This window comes from Dunckerocampus dactyliophorus, chromosome 1 (genome assembly GCF_027744805.1).
Source record: "Dunckerocampus dactyliophorus isolate RoL2022-P2 chromosome 1, RoL_Ddac_1.1, whole genome shotgun sequence".
In the NCBI taxonomy this organism is placed as follows: Eukaryota; Metazoa; Chordata; class Actinopteri; order Syngnathiformes; family Syngnathidae; genus Dunckerocampus; species Dunckerocampus dactyliophorus.
In genome coordinates this window covers 42,043,214-42,057,189 of record NC_072819.1, presented here as the reverse complement: position 1 = coordinate 42,057,189, position 13,976 = coordinate 42,043,214, and the positions used below count along the sequence as shown (strand labels likewise).

Sequence of the window (13,976 nt, the reverse complement as noted above, 5' to 3'; positions counted from 1 at the left end):
CTCCGCACGCTCCTCCCCCTCACATCAATGAGTTTGTTTGTGTATGTGTCTCACTTCTTATATTTAGAAGGCAGACATGGGATTGTGTCTTTGGTGTTTTTCCATTAAGCCCCATGAGCATGCACACTGTATTGTTTATGAAGCTGATGGCATATGAATGCGTGTTTGACTGAGCCCCCCACTCCATAAACACCACAACATTACTTTTAAACAGCACAGGCTCCAACTGCTCTTTGAAACATCTCACATGTTCTTCCTTTTCTCCTACACCGTCCCTATCATACCTTTCCTCCTACGCCTCTCCAAACTGTCTCGGCCTCATTCCTGCCTGAGATGACTGCCAAATGAGCTGACTCTTACAGTTGTGTGTTTCTCAACATGCTTGTGTCCACACTCCCACCCCTCATTGTGTCTCGCTCTGCTGCTCCTCACATCATTAGGCTTTTGGAGCCGTGAATGAAACGAGCTCTCGCTGCACATTCCTGCAGGATGACTGCCACTGACCACGCCACTAACAGTAAAATGCACTAAATCTCAGCAACAATAACATGTGCATATGTGATGTTGTTTTTGGACTAGTTTTATATGAGGGTCATCGTTTTCTCTTGTGGCTATGCTGTGCTGAGGTGGAAAAAACAAGGCCATGTCAACCCCACAAATCGCTATCCTGACATATCCCCAGAGTCTTGTATCCTCCCTGCACTTGCCAAACACAATCCACCTGCTAACAACTCAAGGCCTTGATGAGACTTCACACAGACCTTGCAGAACAGTTTGGTTTCACTTTTAAGGTTGCCTCACTCTCCTGCTCTGCCTCTCCGCTCTCCTGAAGGTGACCCTTGTCCAGTATGTGTGTAATGTGTGTGTGCATTGTAATGAAGAGCCAGGACCCTAATGAGAATAGATGGCAGAGTGTCCCTGGCCTCTGCCCGCCCGAGTACACTTAGAAGGAGAGATATCGGAAATCGACACCTTAGCTACAATAATCCCATGGTCCATTTAGCTGGGAAACCGAATAGCAGTAGAGGCACCTGCTTCTCAATCTGAGTGGGGAAATACATGTTTCAGTATGGCGTGCGTGTGTGCCAGGATACGGTTTGTGACATTTAATTTCAAGCTGTCAGTTTATACCTGTGTGCTATTTTTCGGTACTGGGAGTTGGAAGAATTTGGGTCAATGTTGTTTCAATTCTCATGGGTTTTATGTTTTTGTCCTGCCCTCTAGTAAATGGAGTGTCGTGGGGAAATGAGGCAACCAGACAGAAGAGTCACACCTTCAATTGCCGAATGCTTGTCAAATTTGGCCACGGGCACGGAGCCATGGAGGAGGGGCCAGGAGGGCCACGCTATGAGACCATGCAGTGTTTTGCCCTCACACAGCCTAAGGCCATGATTGAGGAGGGGGAAGGTATGATTTAATCACCACTGTCAGAATGGAGTTTAAAAAAAAAAAAAAAGATTTAACTAAATTTGTCTACCACGAAAAAGACTTCAACTTGGATTAAAATTTGTATAAAACATAAAAAATGAAAAAAATGAGCCAGAACACACACTTCAGGCACAACAGTGAAGCCTAACAAATCGACGCATCAGAAAAAATGGTCCTTTCTCTTTGATTTCTGGCCTGGTTAGTACAATCATGAATATGTGCTACATCATAGAAATTCCAATGAATCTATTGATAGGTCATCTTACCAAATGTTAAAAAAATATTTTTAAAAATCAGTCATTTTGGGGGAACAAACAAAAAATCTAGAGCCTTCAGTAAATGTAAGTTTTAGACTTTTTAGAAAAATGCACTTATTTTGGAATTTGGAATTTTGCCCATCATCCACAGTCCCACACATCTTCTGCTAGATAGCTGCCTCATGCTGGCAGTTTTTCCACTAAGAATGGACATAATTGGGGTTTACCCATTCCACCTATAAAGCCCGCTAATAAAACATAAAAAAACCACCAACAATGCTCCATTTACTTTACGTGTCCTGCATGTTAGCAAAGCTATAGCGGCATTGTTTTTGTGTGAGCTAATACCAAGGAACTACTTTTCTGCTGTAGTGCGTAGGTCGATGGATTGTGTATATACAGTACTGTAGCTGTGATATCAAGCACTATGTGCTCCATGTATCAGAATCAATTTAATGGTGACCTACTTGATGGACAGTTGTCCGTCTAGAACACATACAAAAGGGAAATGTGTGTGTTCTTGTCTCACATAGAGATTGTGGATGATGGGCAAAAAAAAAAAAAGTTTTTCTTGAACTAAAAACGCAATTATGACACGTATTGTTGGTCTACAGATTGTGCGCCTCCTCTACGAAGTAAAGTCAACTTTGGTTTTGTTTTCTAGTGGAGTCCTGCAAATTGTGTTACTCTTGTAACATGCCTAAATGATTGCTGTGAAAAAGTTAATAATAACAGTAAGATCGGTACTGGTGACTTTTGTCACACTACTGTGTAAAAAGTAACACATTACTCTCTCTGTACTTGCAGATCTGCAGTCATGTATGATATGTGTGGCCCGTCGGGTTACAGCCATGGAGAGAACAGAGAGTTTCAATACGAGGCATGAGCTCTCAGGTGAGGACCAACACAGCACAAGTCAAATTCTTAAGTGAAATGTATTCTTCGCATTTGTCCCACTTAACCCTTCCCTCCCTCGATCAGGTAAACTCATCCAGATTGACCAGAACTCCCTGCGAGCATCGATGCGTCCAGGCTGGGAGGATTTATTGAGGCGATGCATTCAGATGTTCCTTCAGCACAGTGACGGGCAACCCTGGTCGCACAAACGCCACTATCACGAAGGTGCATTGCCAACCCAGAAACTGCTTTTTTTTCTTTGTTTTTGCTGTTATAGGGCTCCTCAAATCAATATCAAAGGTGGATTTGACATTAAGGATAATGATGTACCATCAGAGCGTCGTACCACGGTGTCAATGTGCCATTTTCTTTTGCACAGCTTTTTTGCAGGGTCATGCAGAGACGCCACTTTATCGATTCTCTCTGTCCGATGGCACTCCGGTCACAGCGCAGACAAAGAGCAAACTGTACCGTCACCCTATGAACAACGAGCCGCAAGGCTTCATCTCCACTCACCTCCTTCAGAGGTCAGATACTGAAAATTTGACTGAAAACAGTCGGCAGCGGATATGTAATTTATCATCTTAAAAAGGAAAAGCACATCTAGCACATCTAATGTCAGACATATCAGGCATTCTCTGAAGCTGACGTAGCAGCTGATGTAGCTTTTTATATAACAAAGGCATGTGAACAGAGAGAAGATTCGGCACCAGCAACAGATGTTATTATATTCATACTGTGCTTCTGCAATTTACAAAAAAATGTGACTTGATGAATTACAAGGTTTTGCTTTTATTCTGATGTATTTTCTCTACCTTCAACCAGAGAACCAAATGGCTACCGCTCAGCTCAGGGTGGGAACATGATGCCCAACACCATGAGACAGCAAACCATGGGAGGTCCCAACCCCAATGCCCAAATCAACATGAACGCCAGTGGGGGGATGGGCATGGGGGGCATGGGTGGAATGAACAGGGGCTTCGGTATGAACGAGCAAGGCCACATGGGTCATATGGGCCAGATGAGCGGCTGCTCCACATACGGAGGAAGCAGTGGTGGAGGGGGCGGAGGCATGGCCAACCGCATGATGCAGATGGGCCAGATGGGACATACGAATCAAATGGGTGCCATGAATAACCCAGGCCAAGGCATGCAGCAGCACCCACAGCAGCCCCCCTTCCAGAGCAGTGGTGGTTTTGGGTTGAGTGGCTTGAACAGCCCTTCGGGAAGCCCCCGGATGGGCGGTCCCCAATCAGGACTCTTAATGTCACCCCGAAATAGAGGTAGTCCAAAGATGGGCGCCAATCAGTTTTCTCCAGGAGGTGAGTCTGTCATTGTTGAACAGCCCAGCATAAGTAACAGTTGTTAATTTGACAACATGTTTGCTAAATGGTGTTGTGATTGTCTTCAGGCATGCACTCTCCCATGAGTGGCATTTGCAGTGGTGGAGGAGGCAGTGGGAACACGACAACTTACTCCAGCAGCTCCCTAAATGCCTTACAAGCCATCAGTGAAGGAGTAGGGAACTCCATCGCCACCACTCTGATGTCTCCTTCGCCAGTACATAAACCTGATACCTCTCCTAGTGTCCACTCCTCCTCTTCCTCCCAGCCAAACCAAATGGCCAAACCAGCCCAGGATGGATCCAAAAGCCCAGCGGGAGGCTTGGGGCTCGGGCTTGGTGAACATCACCACCCAATGCACCATCATCACAATCATCAGCATCCTCAGGCTGAGAGCTCTGGGGACAGACCTGACAGCCAAGCAACTACAGCACCTAAAGAATCTGGAGAGGGAAGCAATGAGGCGGGTGGGGCAACATCAGAGCCCACTAGAAGGTTACCAGACAGTAAGGGTCATAAGAAGTTGCTCCAGCTGCTAACCTCGCCAACCGAGGAGCTCGCAATAGGAGGCAGTGGACCAACAGGGCCTCCTATTCCACCACCATCAACCAACAGCAGTACTCCGGTGACCTCAGAAAGTAAGGACCCCAATGGGGGGATGACTAGCCCCTCATCCACTGGCGTGTCCTCTTCGTCCTCGGCCAGTGCCAATTCAGGCCAGACAAGTGGGCTTGCGGGTGTGTCCACATCAGCTAGCTACACAGGCTCACTGCAGGAAAAGCATAAAATCCTTCACAAGCTTCTCCAGAATGGCAATACACCTGATGAAGTAGCAAAGATCACAGCGGAGGCTACGGGAAAGGTGGCACTCGGGAACCAAGAGGGTGGTGAAGTAGGTACTGGAGGATCGGGTGTAGGGAGTGGGCCCGGCTTAATCACTGAGCCCAAGCAGGAGCAGCTTAGCCCCAAAAAGGAGAAAACCCACGCCCTCCTCCACTATCTACTCAACAAGGATGATTCTAAAGAGCCATTGGATGTAAAGCCCAAACTGGAGGATTTAGATGGCAAGGGACCCTCTGGGACCGCTGGCGGTCCTCCACGGGGAGGCCCTGGATCTGGATCTGGACCTGGCCATGCACCTGAACATCATGAGAGCAAGATCAAGTCAGAGCCACCTGATGATGTAAGTTCAGTTCTTGTGTGTAGCATTAAATACACACAAGGTAGTTGGATCTTTACATAATAACTAATATGGGTTATTTTTTGACCAGTTGCACAACCTTGAGTCTATCCTGGGAGATCTGAGGGGGTCAAGCTCTGACTTTTACTCTGATCAGGCAGGAGGTGCTGGGCCAAATGACACAGTCAACAAACCACAGGGTTGCCTTGATGACAACCTACAGAGTAAGACATCAGTTCATCAGTCACCGTCAAACACCATATCTTGACTTTCTATTTCCTCCCCACTACCATGGTTGTACTGTCATGACGTTTGTTGTTCTAATTGTCCTTGTGTAGATATGGGAGGTTAAGACTTTCTCTGTTTACTTAGGGAGTCCAGGTATGGGTTCAGGACCTCGAGGGCCCTTCCAGAAGGCCTTGTCTGTTGAGGGGAAGCCTCCTGGTGGGCTTGGAGGACCAGGAAGACGCCCCATGCTTGTCAAGCAGGAGAGTATGATTGGTAGCCCAGATGGTTACTCAGGAAACATGGGTGTGTGTTTGGACATTTTTGTTACTTCATGTATGAACAGTATATGTACTATTCCAATTTTTCCACTTCTTTTTGTCGTCGAGAAGGCTGAAATACACCATGTCACATTTAATGACTGATGTGTGCACATATTCATTTTAACCAGGACCGCTGAATAGGGGAATGGTTCCCCAGAGATCCCCCATGGCTGGATCTGGAGACTGGGGGATACCTCGATCCAGTACCAGTCCAGTGGGTTCAGCTGGCCACCCCTCCATGATGCGTCCCAACATGGAGTACAGCGGTAGCAAGGGAATGATGACAGGCTCCATGGTGAGCCGCTCCAACAGCATTCCAGGATCCAGGTCTATCCTTCAGCAGCAGCTGATGGACATGGGTATGATACAGTGTTCATGCTTGCCTGTCAATTCCATCACAACGATTTTGGAAGTTTCAAAATAACTCTGCGGTGTCCTATCATTAAGGTGGCTCCGCTGACATGATGGGTGTGAACTCCTTCAGCCAGCAAGGTCAGCCCAACCAGTCCCCTTCATGGTCAGACACTCTCATGGGCATGGAGGGCAACAGGTGAGCACAGCCCACCTTTGAGTTCTTTCCTAGGAAACAAATTGTTCCATCATGGATGTATTGGTATGTGTTTGTTTACTGTAGACGGCAATTTGCCAACACCCTGGATGAACTTCTGGTGCCACCCACTACCACTGAGGGTCAAAGTGACGAGCGGGCACTCTTGGACCAGCTGGATTCCCTTTTGAACAACACAGATGGCATCGCCCTTGAGGAGATAGACAGGGCTCTTGGCATCCCAGACCTTGTCAGCCAGGTAGAATAGATGAAAGAATCTCTGAGCTGAGACAGATCCCTCTGCATAATAGTAATACAATTATGACTCATAACTGTGATTAAAATGTACTCTGGGTGCATTGGCTGTTCTTTTGATGAAGTACATAAATTAGCCCATAGAGATATAGTTATACTGCATGAACACACTGAAAATGTATCAGTAAGATCAAAAAGTTTGCTAACATCCTCCCTGCCTGTTGCAGACACAGGGAGCAGAGCAGCAGCTGGAGCCTTTTACTGGACAGGAACCATCAATTGTGCTGGACCAGAAGCCTCTCTATGGACAAGGCTATCCCGGACCCCCGACCATGGCCATGCAGCCTGGCTACGGAGGGAACCCAATGCAGGGACAACCTCAGCAGGGAGGATTTGGGCCCATGCTGTCTCAAATGGGCCAAAGCAACAGCTTCCCCGGCATGGGTGGAATGGGGGGCATGGGGCATCCTCGTGCAAACATGATGAGGCCCAGGATGATGAGTGCTAATAAGCCCATGAGGCTCCAGCTGCAACAGAGGCTGCAGGGACAGCAGGTTTGACCCAAATATGACAAGCATTTTTATACGTAATCAGTAGGGGTGTCACAAGATCTTGCGAGATTATACAAGACAAGATTTCTCGTTCAGGAAAAACTGTCCCGTGGGCACTAGGCCTGGGACGATAATAAATAAATTAATTTATCACACAGAAAATGAACTTGATAATTTTGCTGGCCTCAATATATTGCCATGTGCATGCATGTCTGTTTTCCTCAAGTCCTGCCTCAAAACAGGCAGGAAGAGGGTTCACTGTGTGCATTGGTTTCAGCAACTTGGCGCATTCCATAGAACAGCAGCATGAACGGAGTGAGCCCTTTTGTCAGTCTCTTTGTCTCGGTGGGTGGAGGCGGGACCCCTAGCATACACACAGAGTGCAGGAGAGTATAACGTAGTAGAAATTAAATCAGTAGATCGCAATATATTGTCATCTTTTTTTTTGTATTTTTTCATTGTACTTTTCTTAAAAGTAATGTTCAATGTTCAGTCTCGTTCAGTCTCATCCTCGCAGACCCAATCTCTTGTATCGTCTTGTCTCGTGAACTGAGTGTCTCGTGACACCCCTGATAATCAGCCTTTAATACAGTTTTTATGTATGTTTCCTTTTTCCTTGTTCAGTTCATGAATCAGACCCGCCAGGCCATGGGCATGAAGATGGAGAATCCTGGAGGCAATCCCGCCATGCGGCCCGCCATACAACCAGGCATGGCTGGACAGGTAGGCACCATTTTTATGACTGTTAAAAAAAAAAAAAAAGGTTTCAAACAAAAATATCAGTGCATGGTGTGAGCCTCCTCAAATTAGGATTAGGATATTGTTTATTGCCGGATGCACAGTCAGGAAACAATTTTCCAATGACATTCTTCCTTTGCTTTGCACAATGAATGCCACTAACACAAGAAGTAATTGAAAAGATAAAAAAGGTAAATATATATACAGTAAGAAATGCAGAAAAATAAAATGAACAGTGTAGAAATGTATACATGATGTATACACTATGTATACACTGCACATACACTCTGTACATCTGTGTGCAAAGTGTACTGTATGTATGTATGTATGTACAGTAGGGGTGGGGGAAATAATTGATTTTTAGATGCATTGCGATGCGGACATGGACGATTATTAATCGATTCATAAATGTCAATGATCGATGCTGACGGAACAAAAAAATGAAACAAAAAGACGGAAAGCAGACGTGCAGCCCAGACATTTCATGGTGGTGTACCTGAGTGTAAGACTCTACCAGAATGGCTGAGTGAAAACTCCGACCCGCACCCGCTGGATTTGAAGCGAGGAAGCATTTAAAATTGAGCTGGACAAGAGCCAGACAATATGCAAGCTTTGTCATACAAGCTGAAAATATTTTGGCAACTCGACAAATATGTGAAACCACATAGCACGTTTCCACCCAAACCATTAGGAAAATCAGCCAGCTGAAGTTGCTGCCAACCACAGGACCATCGAGCAGGTGATAACTAATTTTTTTGAATTTAGAAGTCTATTATTTATTTGTGAATAAATAGTAGTACACAGTGAGTAAAAATAAATTTTATATAGAAAAAAATTGTGCATGAAAAAATTGACAAACTATTGATCACAAAAGAAGATGCATCGAGATGCATTTATAATCATTTTATCATCACATCGCAGGCCTCTGAATCGTAATCGCATCGAATCATGAAATTCCCACCGCTAATGTGCAGTGGTGTGATTCCTGATTTATTTTTTTGCATGTTTGTCACACTTAAATGTTTCAGATCATCAAACAAATTTAAATATTAGTCAATGTAAACACAACTGAACATAAAGTGCAGTTTAACTTCTAAATGAAACTTTTTATTATACGGGAGAAAAAAAATCCAAACCTACATGGCTCAGTGTGAAAAAGTGATTGCTCCCTAAACCTAATAACTGACTAGCTTGCAAGGAGTCTCTTACAGCGCTGTGGAGGAAATTTGGTCCACTCATCTTTGCAGAATTGTTGTAATTCAGCCACATTTTCCAGCATGAAGCACCTTTTTAAGTTCATGCCACAGCATCTCAAAGGGATTCAGGTCAGGACTTTGACTGGGCCACTCCGAAGTCTTCTCTTTTGTCTCTTTTGTTTTTCTTCAGCCATTCAGAGGACTTGGACTTGCTGGTGTGTTTTGGATCGTAGTCCATTTTCTGAAATGCGGTCTTACTTTTACACCAGATGTACTGAGACACACACCTTCCAAAAAGTTAAACTTTTGTCTCATCAGACCACAGAGTATTTCTCCAAAGGTCTTGCGGAGGGATGATCAAGATCTTTTCTGGCAAAATTGAGACAAGCCTTAATGTTCTTTTTGTTCAGCAGTGGCTTTTATCTTGGAACTCTGCCATGCAGGCTGTTTTTGCCCAGTGTCTTTCTTATGGTGGAGTCATGAACACTGACCTTAACTCAGGCAAGTGAGGCCTGCAGTTCTTTGGATGTTGTTGTGGGGTCTTTTGTGACCTCTTGGATTAGTCGCCGCTGCACTGTTGGGTAATTTTGGTTGGCCAGCCACTCCTGTGAGGGTTCACCACTGTTCCATATTTTCGCCATTTGTGTATAATGGCTCTCACTGTGGCTCTCTGGAGTCCCAAAGCTTTAGAAATGGCTTTATAACCTTTTCCATACTGATAGATCTCAATTAATCTCAGTTAAGTTATGTTTAAATTTTCACACAGGGCCATGCAGGTTTGGATTTTTTTTCACCCTTAATGATAAAAAGTTTCATTTAAAAACTGCATTTTGTGTTCAGTTGTGTTGTCATTGACTAATATTTAAATTAGTCTGATCTTAAAAAATTTAAGTGTGACTAAAAATAAGAAATCAGGAAGGGCGCAAACACTTTTTCACACCACTGTATATGCAGTGGTTAAAGATGTGTCAGTAAGCAATGTGCAAATAGGATGTGTGCAAACGGCAATAGCAACTCTAAAGATATGGCAATTAAGAGTAGGTAATAGTCTGTGTGCAGGTTTATCTGTTTAAAAGTCTAATGCTCAGAATATGTTGTTTTTTTTCCCCCCAGCAGGGTTTCTTGAATGCTCAGATGATGGCTCAGCGCAGCAGGGAGATGGTGACAATGCAGATGAGGAGGCAGCGCATGATGATGCTGATGCAGCAACAGCAGCAGCAGCAGCAGCAGGCGGCCGCAGGTGGATTCAGCCCCCCACCAAACGTCACAGCTCCTGGCGGCATGGACAATCCTGTGGGGGGGCCAAACATGGTTCAGCCTGGTCCCCAGCAGTTCGGCTATGGAGGGAATTATGGTGAGTTTACTGAGCAGAACAATGCTGCTCTCTGGTGGTGACTCTCTGAACTGTAGGGATTTTGCTAACTTTTTCCACTACACTTTTATCTTTACAGGCATGAGCCAGCAGGGAGACCCCTCATTTGGCCCTTCTGGCAACAGTCCTCCAAACGCCATGATGCCAGGCCGCCTGGGGCCTCAAAATCCCATGATGCAACAGCATCCGCAGGGTGGTCCGATGTACCAGGGTGCGGATATGAAGGGCTGGTCACAGGGAGGCATGGGACGCAACAGGTTTGCAAATGCTGCCACTGTTGTCTGACGGTATCGGTTAAAAACATTTCACTTGACATGTCTCCATCTTGTCTGCTCTCACATCAGTTCGTACCCTCAGCAGCAGTTTGGCCAACAAGTTCCACCAGGGCAGCAGCAGTTTGGGCAGCAAGGAAATCCAGGCCAATACGGGGGCATGATGATGAACGGCGGCATGGCCACCGGTGGAGGTGGTGGTCACATGGGTCAGATGGGCATGAATCCAATGGTAATGGGGCGCATGATGGGACCAGATCAGGTAGGTGCACAAGTTCAAAGAGATGCTTATTTGAATGCACAACGGGAGTCTTGACTAATATATTTTTCACATTTCTTCAAACCAGAAATACTGCTGAACCTGATGCTGGAAGCATTTTCCTCGCTGTAATCCCCAGTGAAACCTGCAGGAGGACATGTTGGTGTGCTTGATACCCGCCACATGGGGGCGCAAGATTCCCTTTGATTGATGCCTTGGCAATCTAGCCACCTAAGGAGAAGTGTCAATGTGGAAATATAACAGTGCTGATGAAACTCAGAAACACTGCGTGAGAGACACAAACACACACACACACACACACACACACGTTTGCAGTCCTTCTTGCTGACTGCCGTTAGATCGTGCTCTCCTAACAGGTGGCTGCACTTGTCGGGTCATACCATTGTCTCTAGGCTTGAGGTGCTATGAGACCCGTGTGTTTGTGTGTGAGTGCGAAGCCTCCTTTGTCGAATGTACTATGAAACTGCATTAGAAATGTGCATTTGTTCTCATTCCCGATCTTTCTCATGTTTCCTCGGCCGTCTCGCTCCCAGAGGAGGTGCCGACAGTGAAGATGGTTGTAAGAAAGCCACCAGATTGTGACACTCAGATGAATGTCAGCAAGCAGCAACACATTGTTTTGACCTCCAAGGCTGGGCGGGCTAGCGTACAAATGAATTACTCGTTGGCTGATTGCACTTTAAGGAGAGGCCAATATTGAAAGGATTGTGGCAAAAGAGGCCTTTACCCAAGAATGACCCAATAGCAGCAGATATTAACAGTTTATTTTCACATGTTTTCTCCAGGATTTGTGGAGAAATTGGGGGGGGGGGGTTCATGGGAAAAGGGTCTGTGGTCTTTAATGTGGGAACCAGTGGGAAAGTAGCAAGCACAGATTTTATCCAACACTCTTGTCGTCAGTGATTTATTATGGGAGTAGTAATTGAGGGGGGAAAAAAAGATCATTTTAAAAACTCAACTGACGTATATTTATACAGATTCAAGAGGCGATTGTTTTATCAATCCAGAGGAAATATTTTAAATCAGAAAGTTGAAGATATTTTGGTTATCTAAAATACAAATTTCGATGTTTCAAAGTACAGAACTAGAAAACTGGCCAAGTGTGAAGCAGATGTGTGTGTATAAGCTCACACTGTAAGATAACTCAATTTCTAGCAATAATCCTTCCTCCTGGTTCTCGTCTGTGTTGAAGCAACATTTCCTCATAGCGGCGGTACTGCAGTATTAGACACGATGTGTTGTTTGGAGATGTTTTCCTTTATTGTTGATAGAAATTGTAAATAGGCTTCAAATGTACTATATATAAATATATATATGCTTTTGTAGGTCACATACTTTTTTTGCACAGATTGCAAGGCTTAATATTTAATAAGTGTAATTTTTCGCATTCCATCATAGGTCAGCTTTTTTCTTATTGAGAGAAAAGGGCCTCCGATTTTTTTTTTTTTTTTAAGCAGTATGTGTATAACTTCTTTCATACTGCCACTTCTCTCTTCTCAAAAAAAGCACTTTTTTGTTGTAATTTTACAATAATTTCTCTTTATTTCATGAGGACATATAGAGGTGCTAGTGAACAAACATGTTCATTTCAAAGGAATTACTCGGAGGGAAAACATATCCCAACAAAGTCAACACATGATTATTTAAGGCTTCACTTTACGCTTAGATGTCTCATTCATATTCTCTTAACGGAATGCCATTATTCCATGTGATTCTCACCTGGGATTAACACTGCATTCCTTGGTTTTTGCCTCCAAATGTTTCATCCTGTGGCTACCTTTTTGGATTGTTGATTTGAAAATCCACTAGAAGTGACACAAGTCTGGTAAATCTCATGTTAGTCTTTTTTAAATGTGTGACTTGGTCCCTCTTCAAATGTTTTTCTTTAGTCCCTGTGAAGCTTCTATTGGAGTAATCTACCTATGACGACATGCTCAGTCCAAAGAGTTTTTTTGTTTTTGTCGTTCTGCACTGCTTAGAGACACTTCCTGTACTAGATTGTACTCATGTGGGCTTTTACTGTTGCGCCTATGATATTCCTTGAATATGATTGCATATATGATATCCCCTCTCATAAAAGATTAGAGTAGAGAGTAACAGTCTGGTTCTGCTGAGCTTCTTTCTTTCAGATTTTTCCTTTCTTTCTGAATTTCTGTTCTGTTCTGGCCAGAACTGCAATGCAAGTTACTTCACAAGAGATTGTTAGGATTGATCTAAATTGGAGTTGTTTTTGTCCCAGTCCAAACGAAGATTATTCAAACAATGTTTTGATCTGAAAACGAGAAACTCCTATCAGTTCATGGTTGGAGCGACGAAAAGAGAAATTACAGGATGTAAAATACTGTTCTTTTCTTACCTTGTTCTTGATGTTAATATTGTTGTAAATACAAATTTATATTTAAAACGCTTGTCTCCGCTGTCTTTTTCACCTGTGCCAAATAGTGTTTTCACATATTGATTATGATATGATTTCCTTATTAGCACAGTGGAACCTGGGTTAGCGTCCGCTCCGGTTAGTGTTTTTCGGTTAGGGTAAGAAATTTCTGCCATAATTTTGCATACATTTGCCAGTTGGCGTACAATATGGTGCCCGACTTGTTATGTTAATACGCTGCGTGAGTGCGACTCTGTTCTTAATGTATTTTCATCACAAAACGTCCTTGTTAGCAGCTTATTAGCTTGCTACTACAATGGAAACAGGAACCGGAAGTCAGCTCCGTCGCCCGTCTATGATGTCATCAGTAGTTGACTCATGACACGGTTACGCTACAAGTCTCAAAAATGTTCACACAGAACAGATCTTTATAATTTTTCGTTAATAAAACCATCCTCAATGCATATAAATGACGAATGAAAGAGATAAATGGACATTAAGGTTACTTTTACCTTCATTGAAGACGTGCTTGTTGACAAACACACAATGTAGCAGCGAGATCAACATGAACACCATCTTCGTGTTTTGCCATGATTTATTTCTTGAATTCAATAGTGTCTCTCACCTTTATCAAGATGCTGGCATTGCAATTTTCTTTGGCTTCATTTTGGGTTATTTTGCAGCCGTGATCAAACGCAAAGCAGAGACTTGAGGTGAGTAACACTACTGAGTTCAAGA

At 44.1% G+C, this 13,976-nt stretch overlaps 1 protein-coding gene across 5 annotated transcripts in view; it reads left to right on the top strand.

Moving 5' to 3' along the window:
* LOC129182706 (nuclear receptor coactivator 3-like) overlaps positions 1–13,259 on the top strand; it is a 62,489-nt gene extending 49,230 nt beyond the window's left edge. For 3 of the 5 annotated variants that reach the window (XM_054779143.1, XM_054779151.1, XM_054779160.1), the window contains 17 exons: positions 1,225–1,407; positions 2,493–2,579; positions 2,667–2,807; positions 2,962–3,109; positions 3,408–3,904; positions 3,994–5,108; positions 5,197–5,329; positions 5,478–5,636; positions 5,782–6,012; positions 6,101–6,203; positions 6,288–6,459; positions 6,683–7,009; positions 7,631–7,729; positions 10,054–10,294; positions 10,392–10,569; positions 10,657–10,846; positions 10,932–13,258. In XM_054779143.1, the coding sequence (XP_054635118.1) occupies positions 1,225–1,407; positions 2,493–2,579; positions 2,667–2,807; positions 2,962–3,109; positions 3,408–3,904; positions 3,994–5,108; positions 5,197–5,329; positions 5,478–5,636; positions 5,782–6,012; positions 6,101–6,203; positions 6,288–6,459; positions 6,683–7,009; positions 7,631–7,729; positions 10,054–10,294; positions 10,392–10,569; positions 10,657–10,846; positions 10,932–10,943 (4,016 nt within the window). In that variant the 3' untranslated portion in view covers positions 10,944–13,258. Of the gene's footprint in view, positions 1–1,224; positions 1,408–2,492; positions 2,580–2,666; positions 2,808–2,961; positions 3,110–3,407; positions 3,905–3,993; positions 5,109–5,196; positions 5,330–5,477; positions 5,637–5,781; positions 6,013–6,100; positions 6,204–6,287; positions 6,460–6,682; positions 7,010–7,630; positions 7,730–10,053; positions 10,295–10,391; positions 10,570–10,656; positions 10,847–10,931 lie in introns of all 5 variants that reach the window. The other 2 variants (XM_054779174.1, XM_054779168.1) reach the window with 2 other exon arrangements.
* The last annotated feature ends 717 nt before the right edge of the window (positions 13,260–13,976 follow it).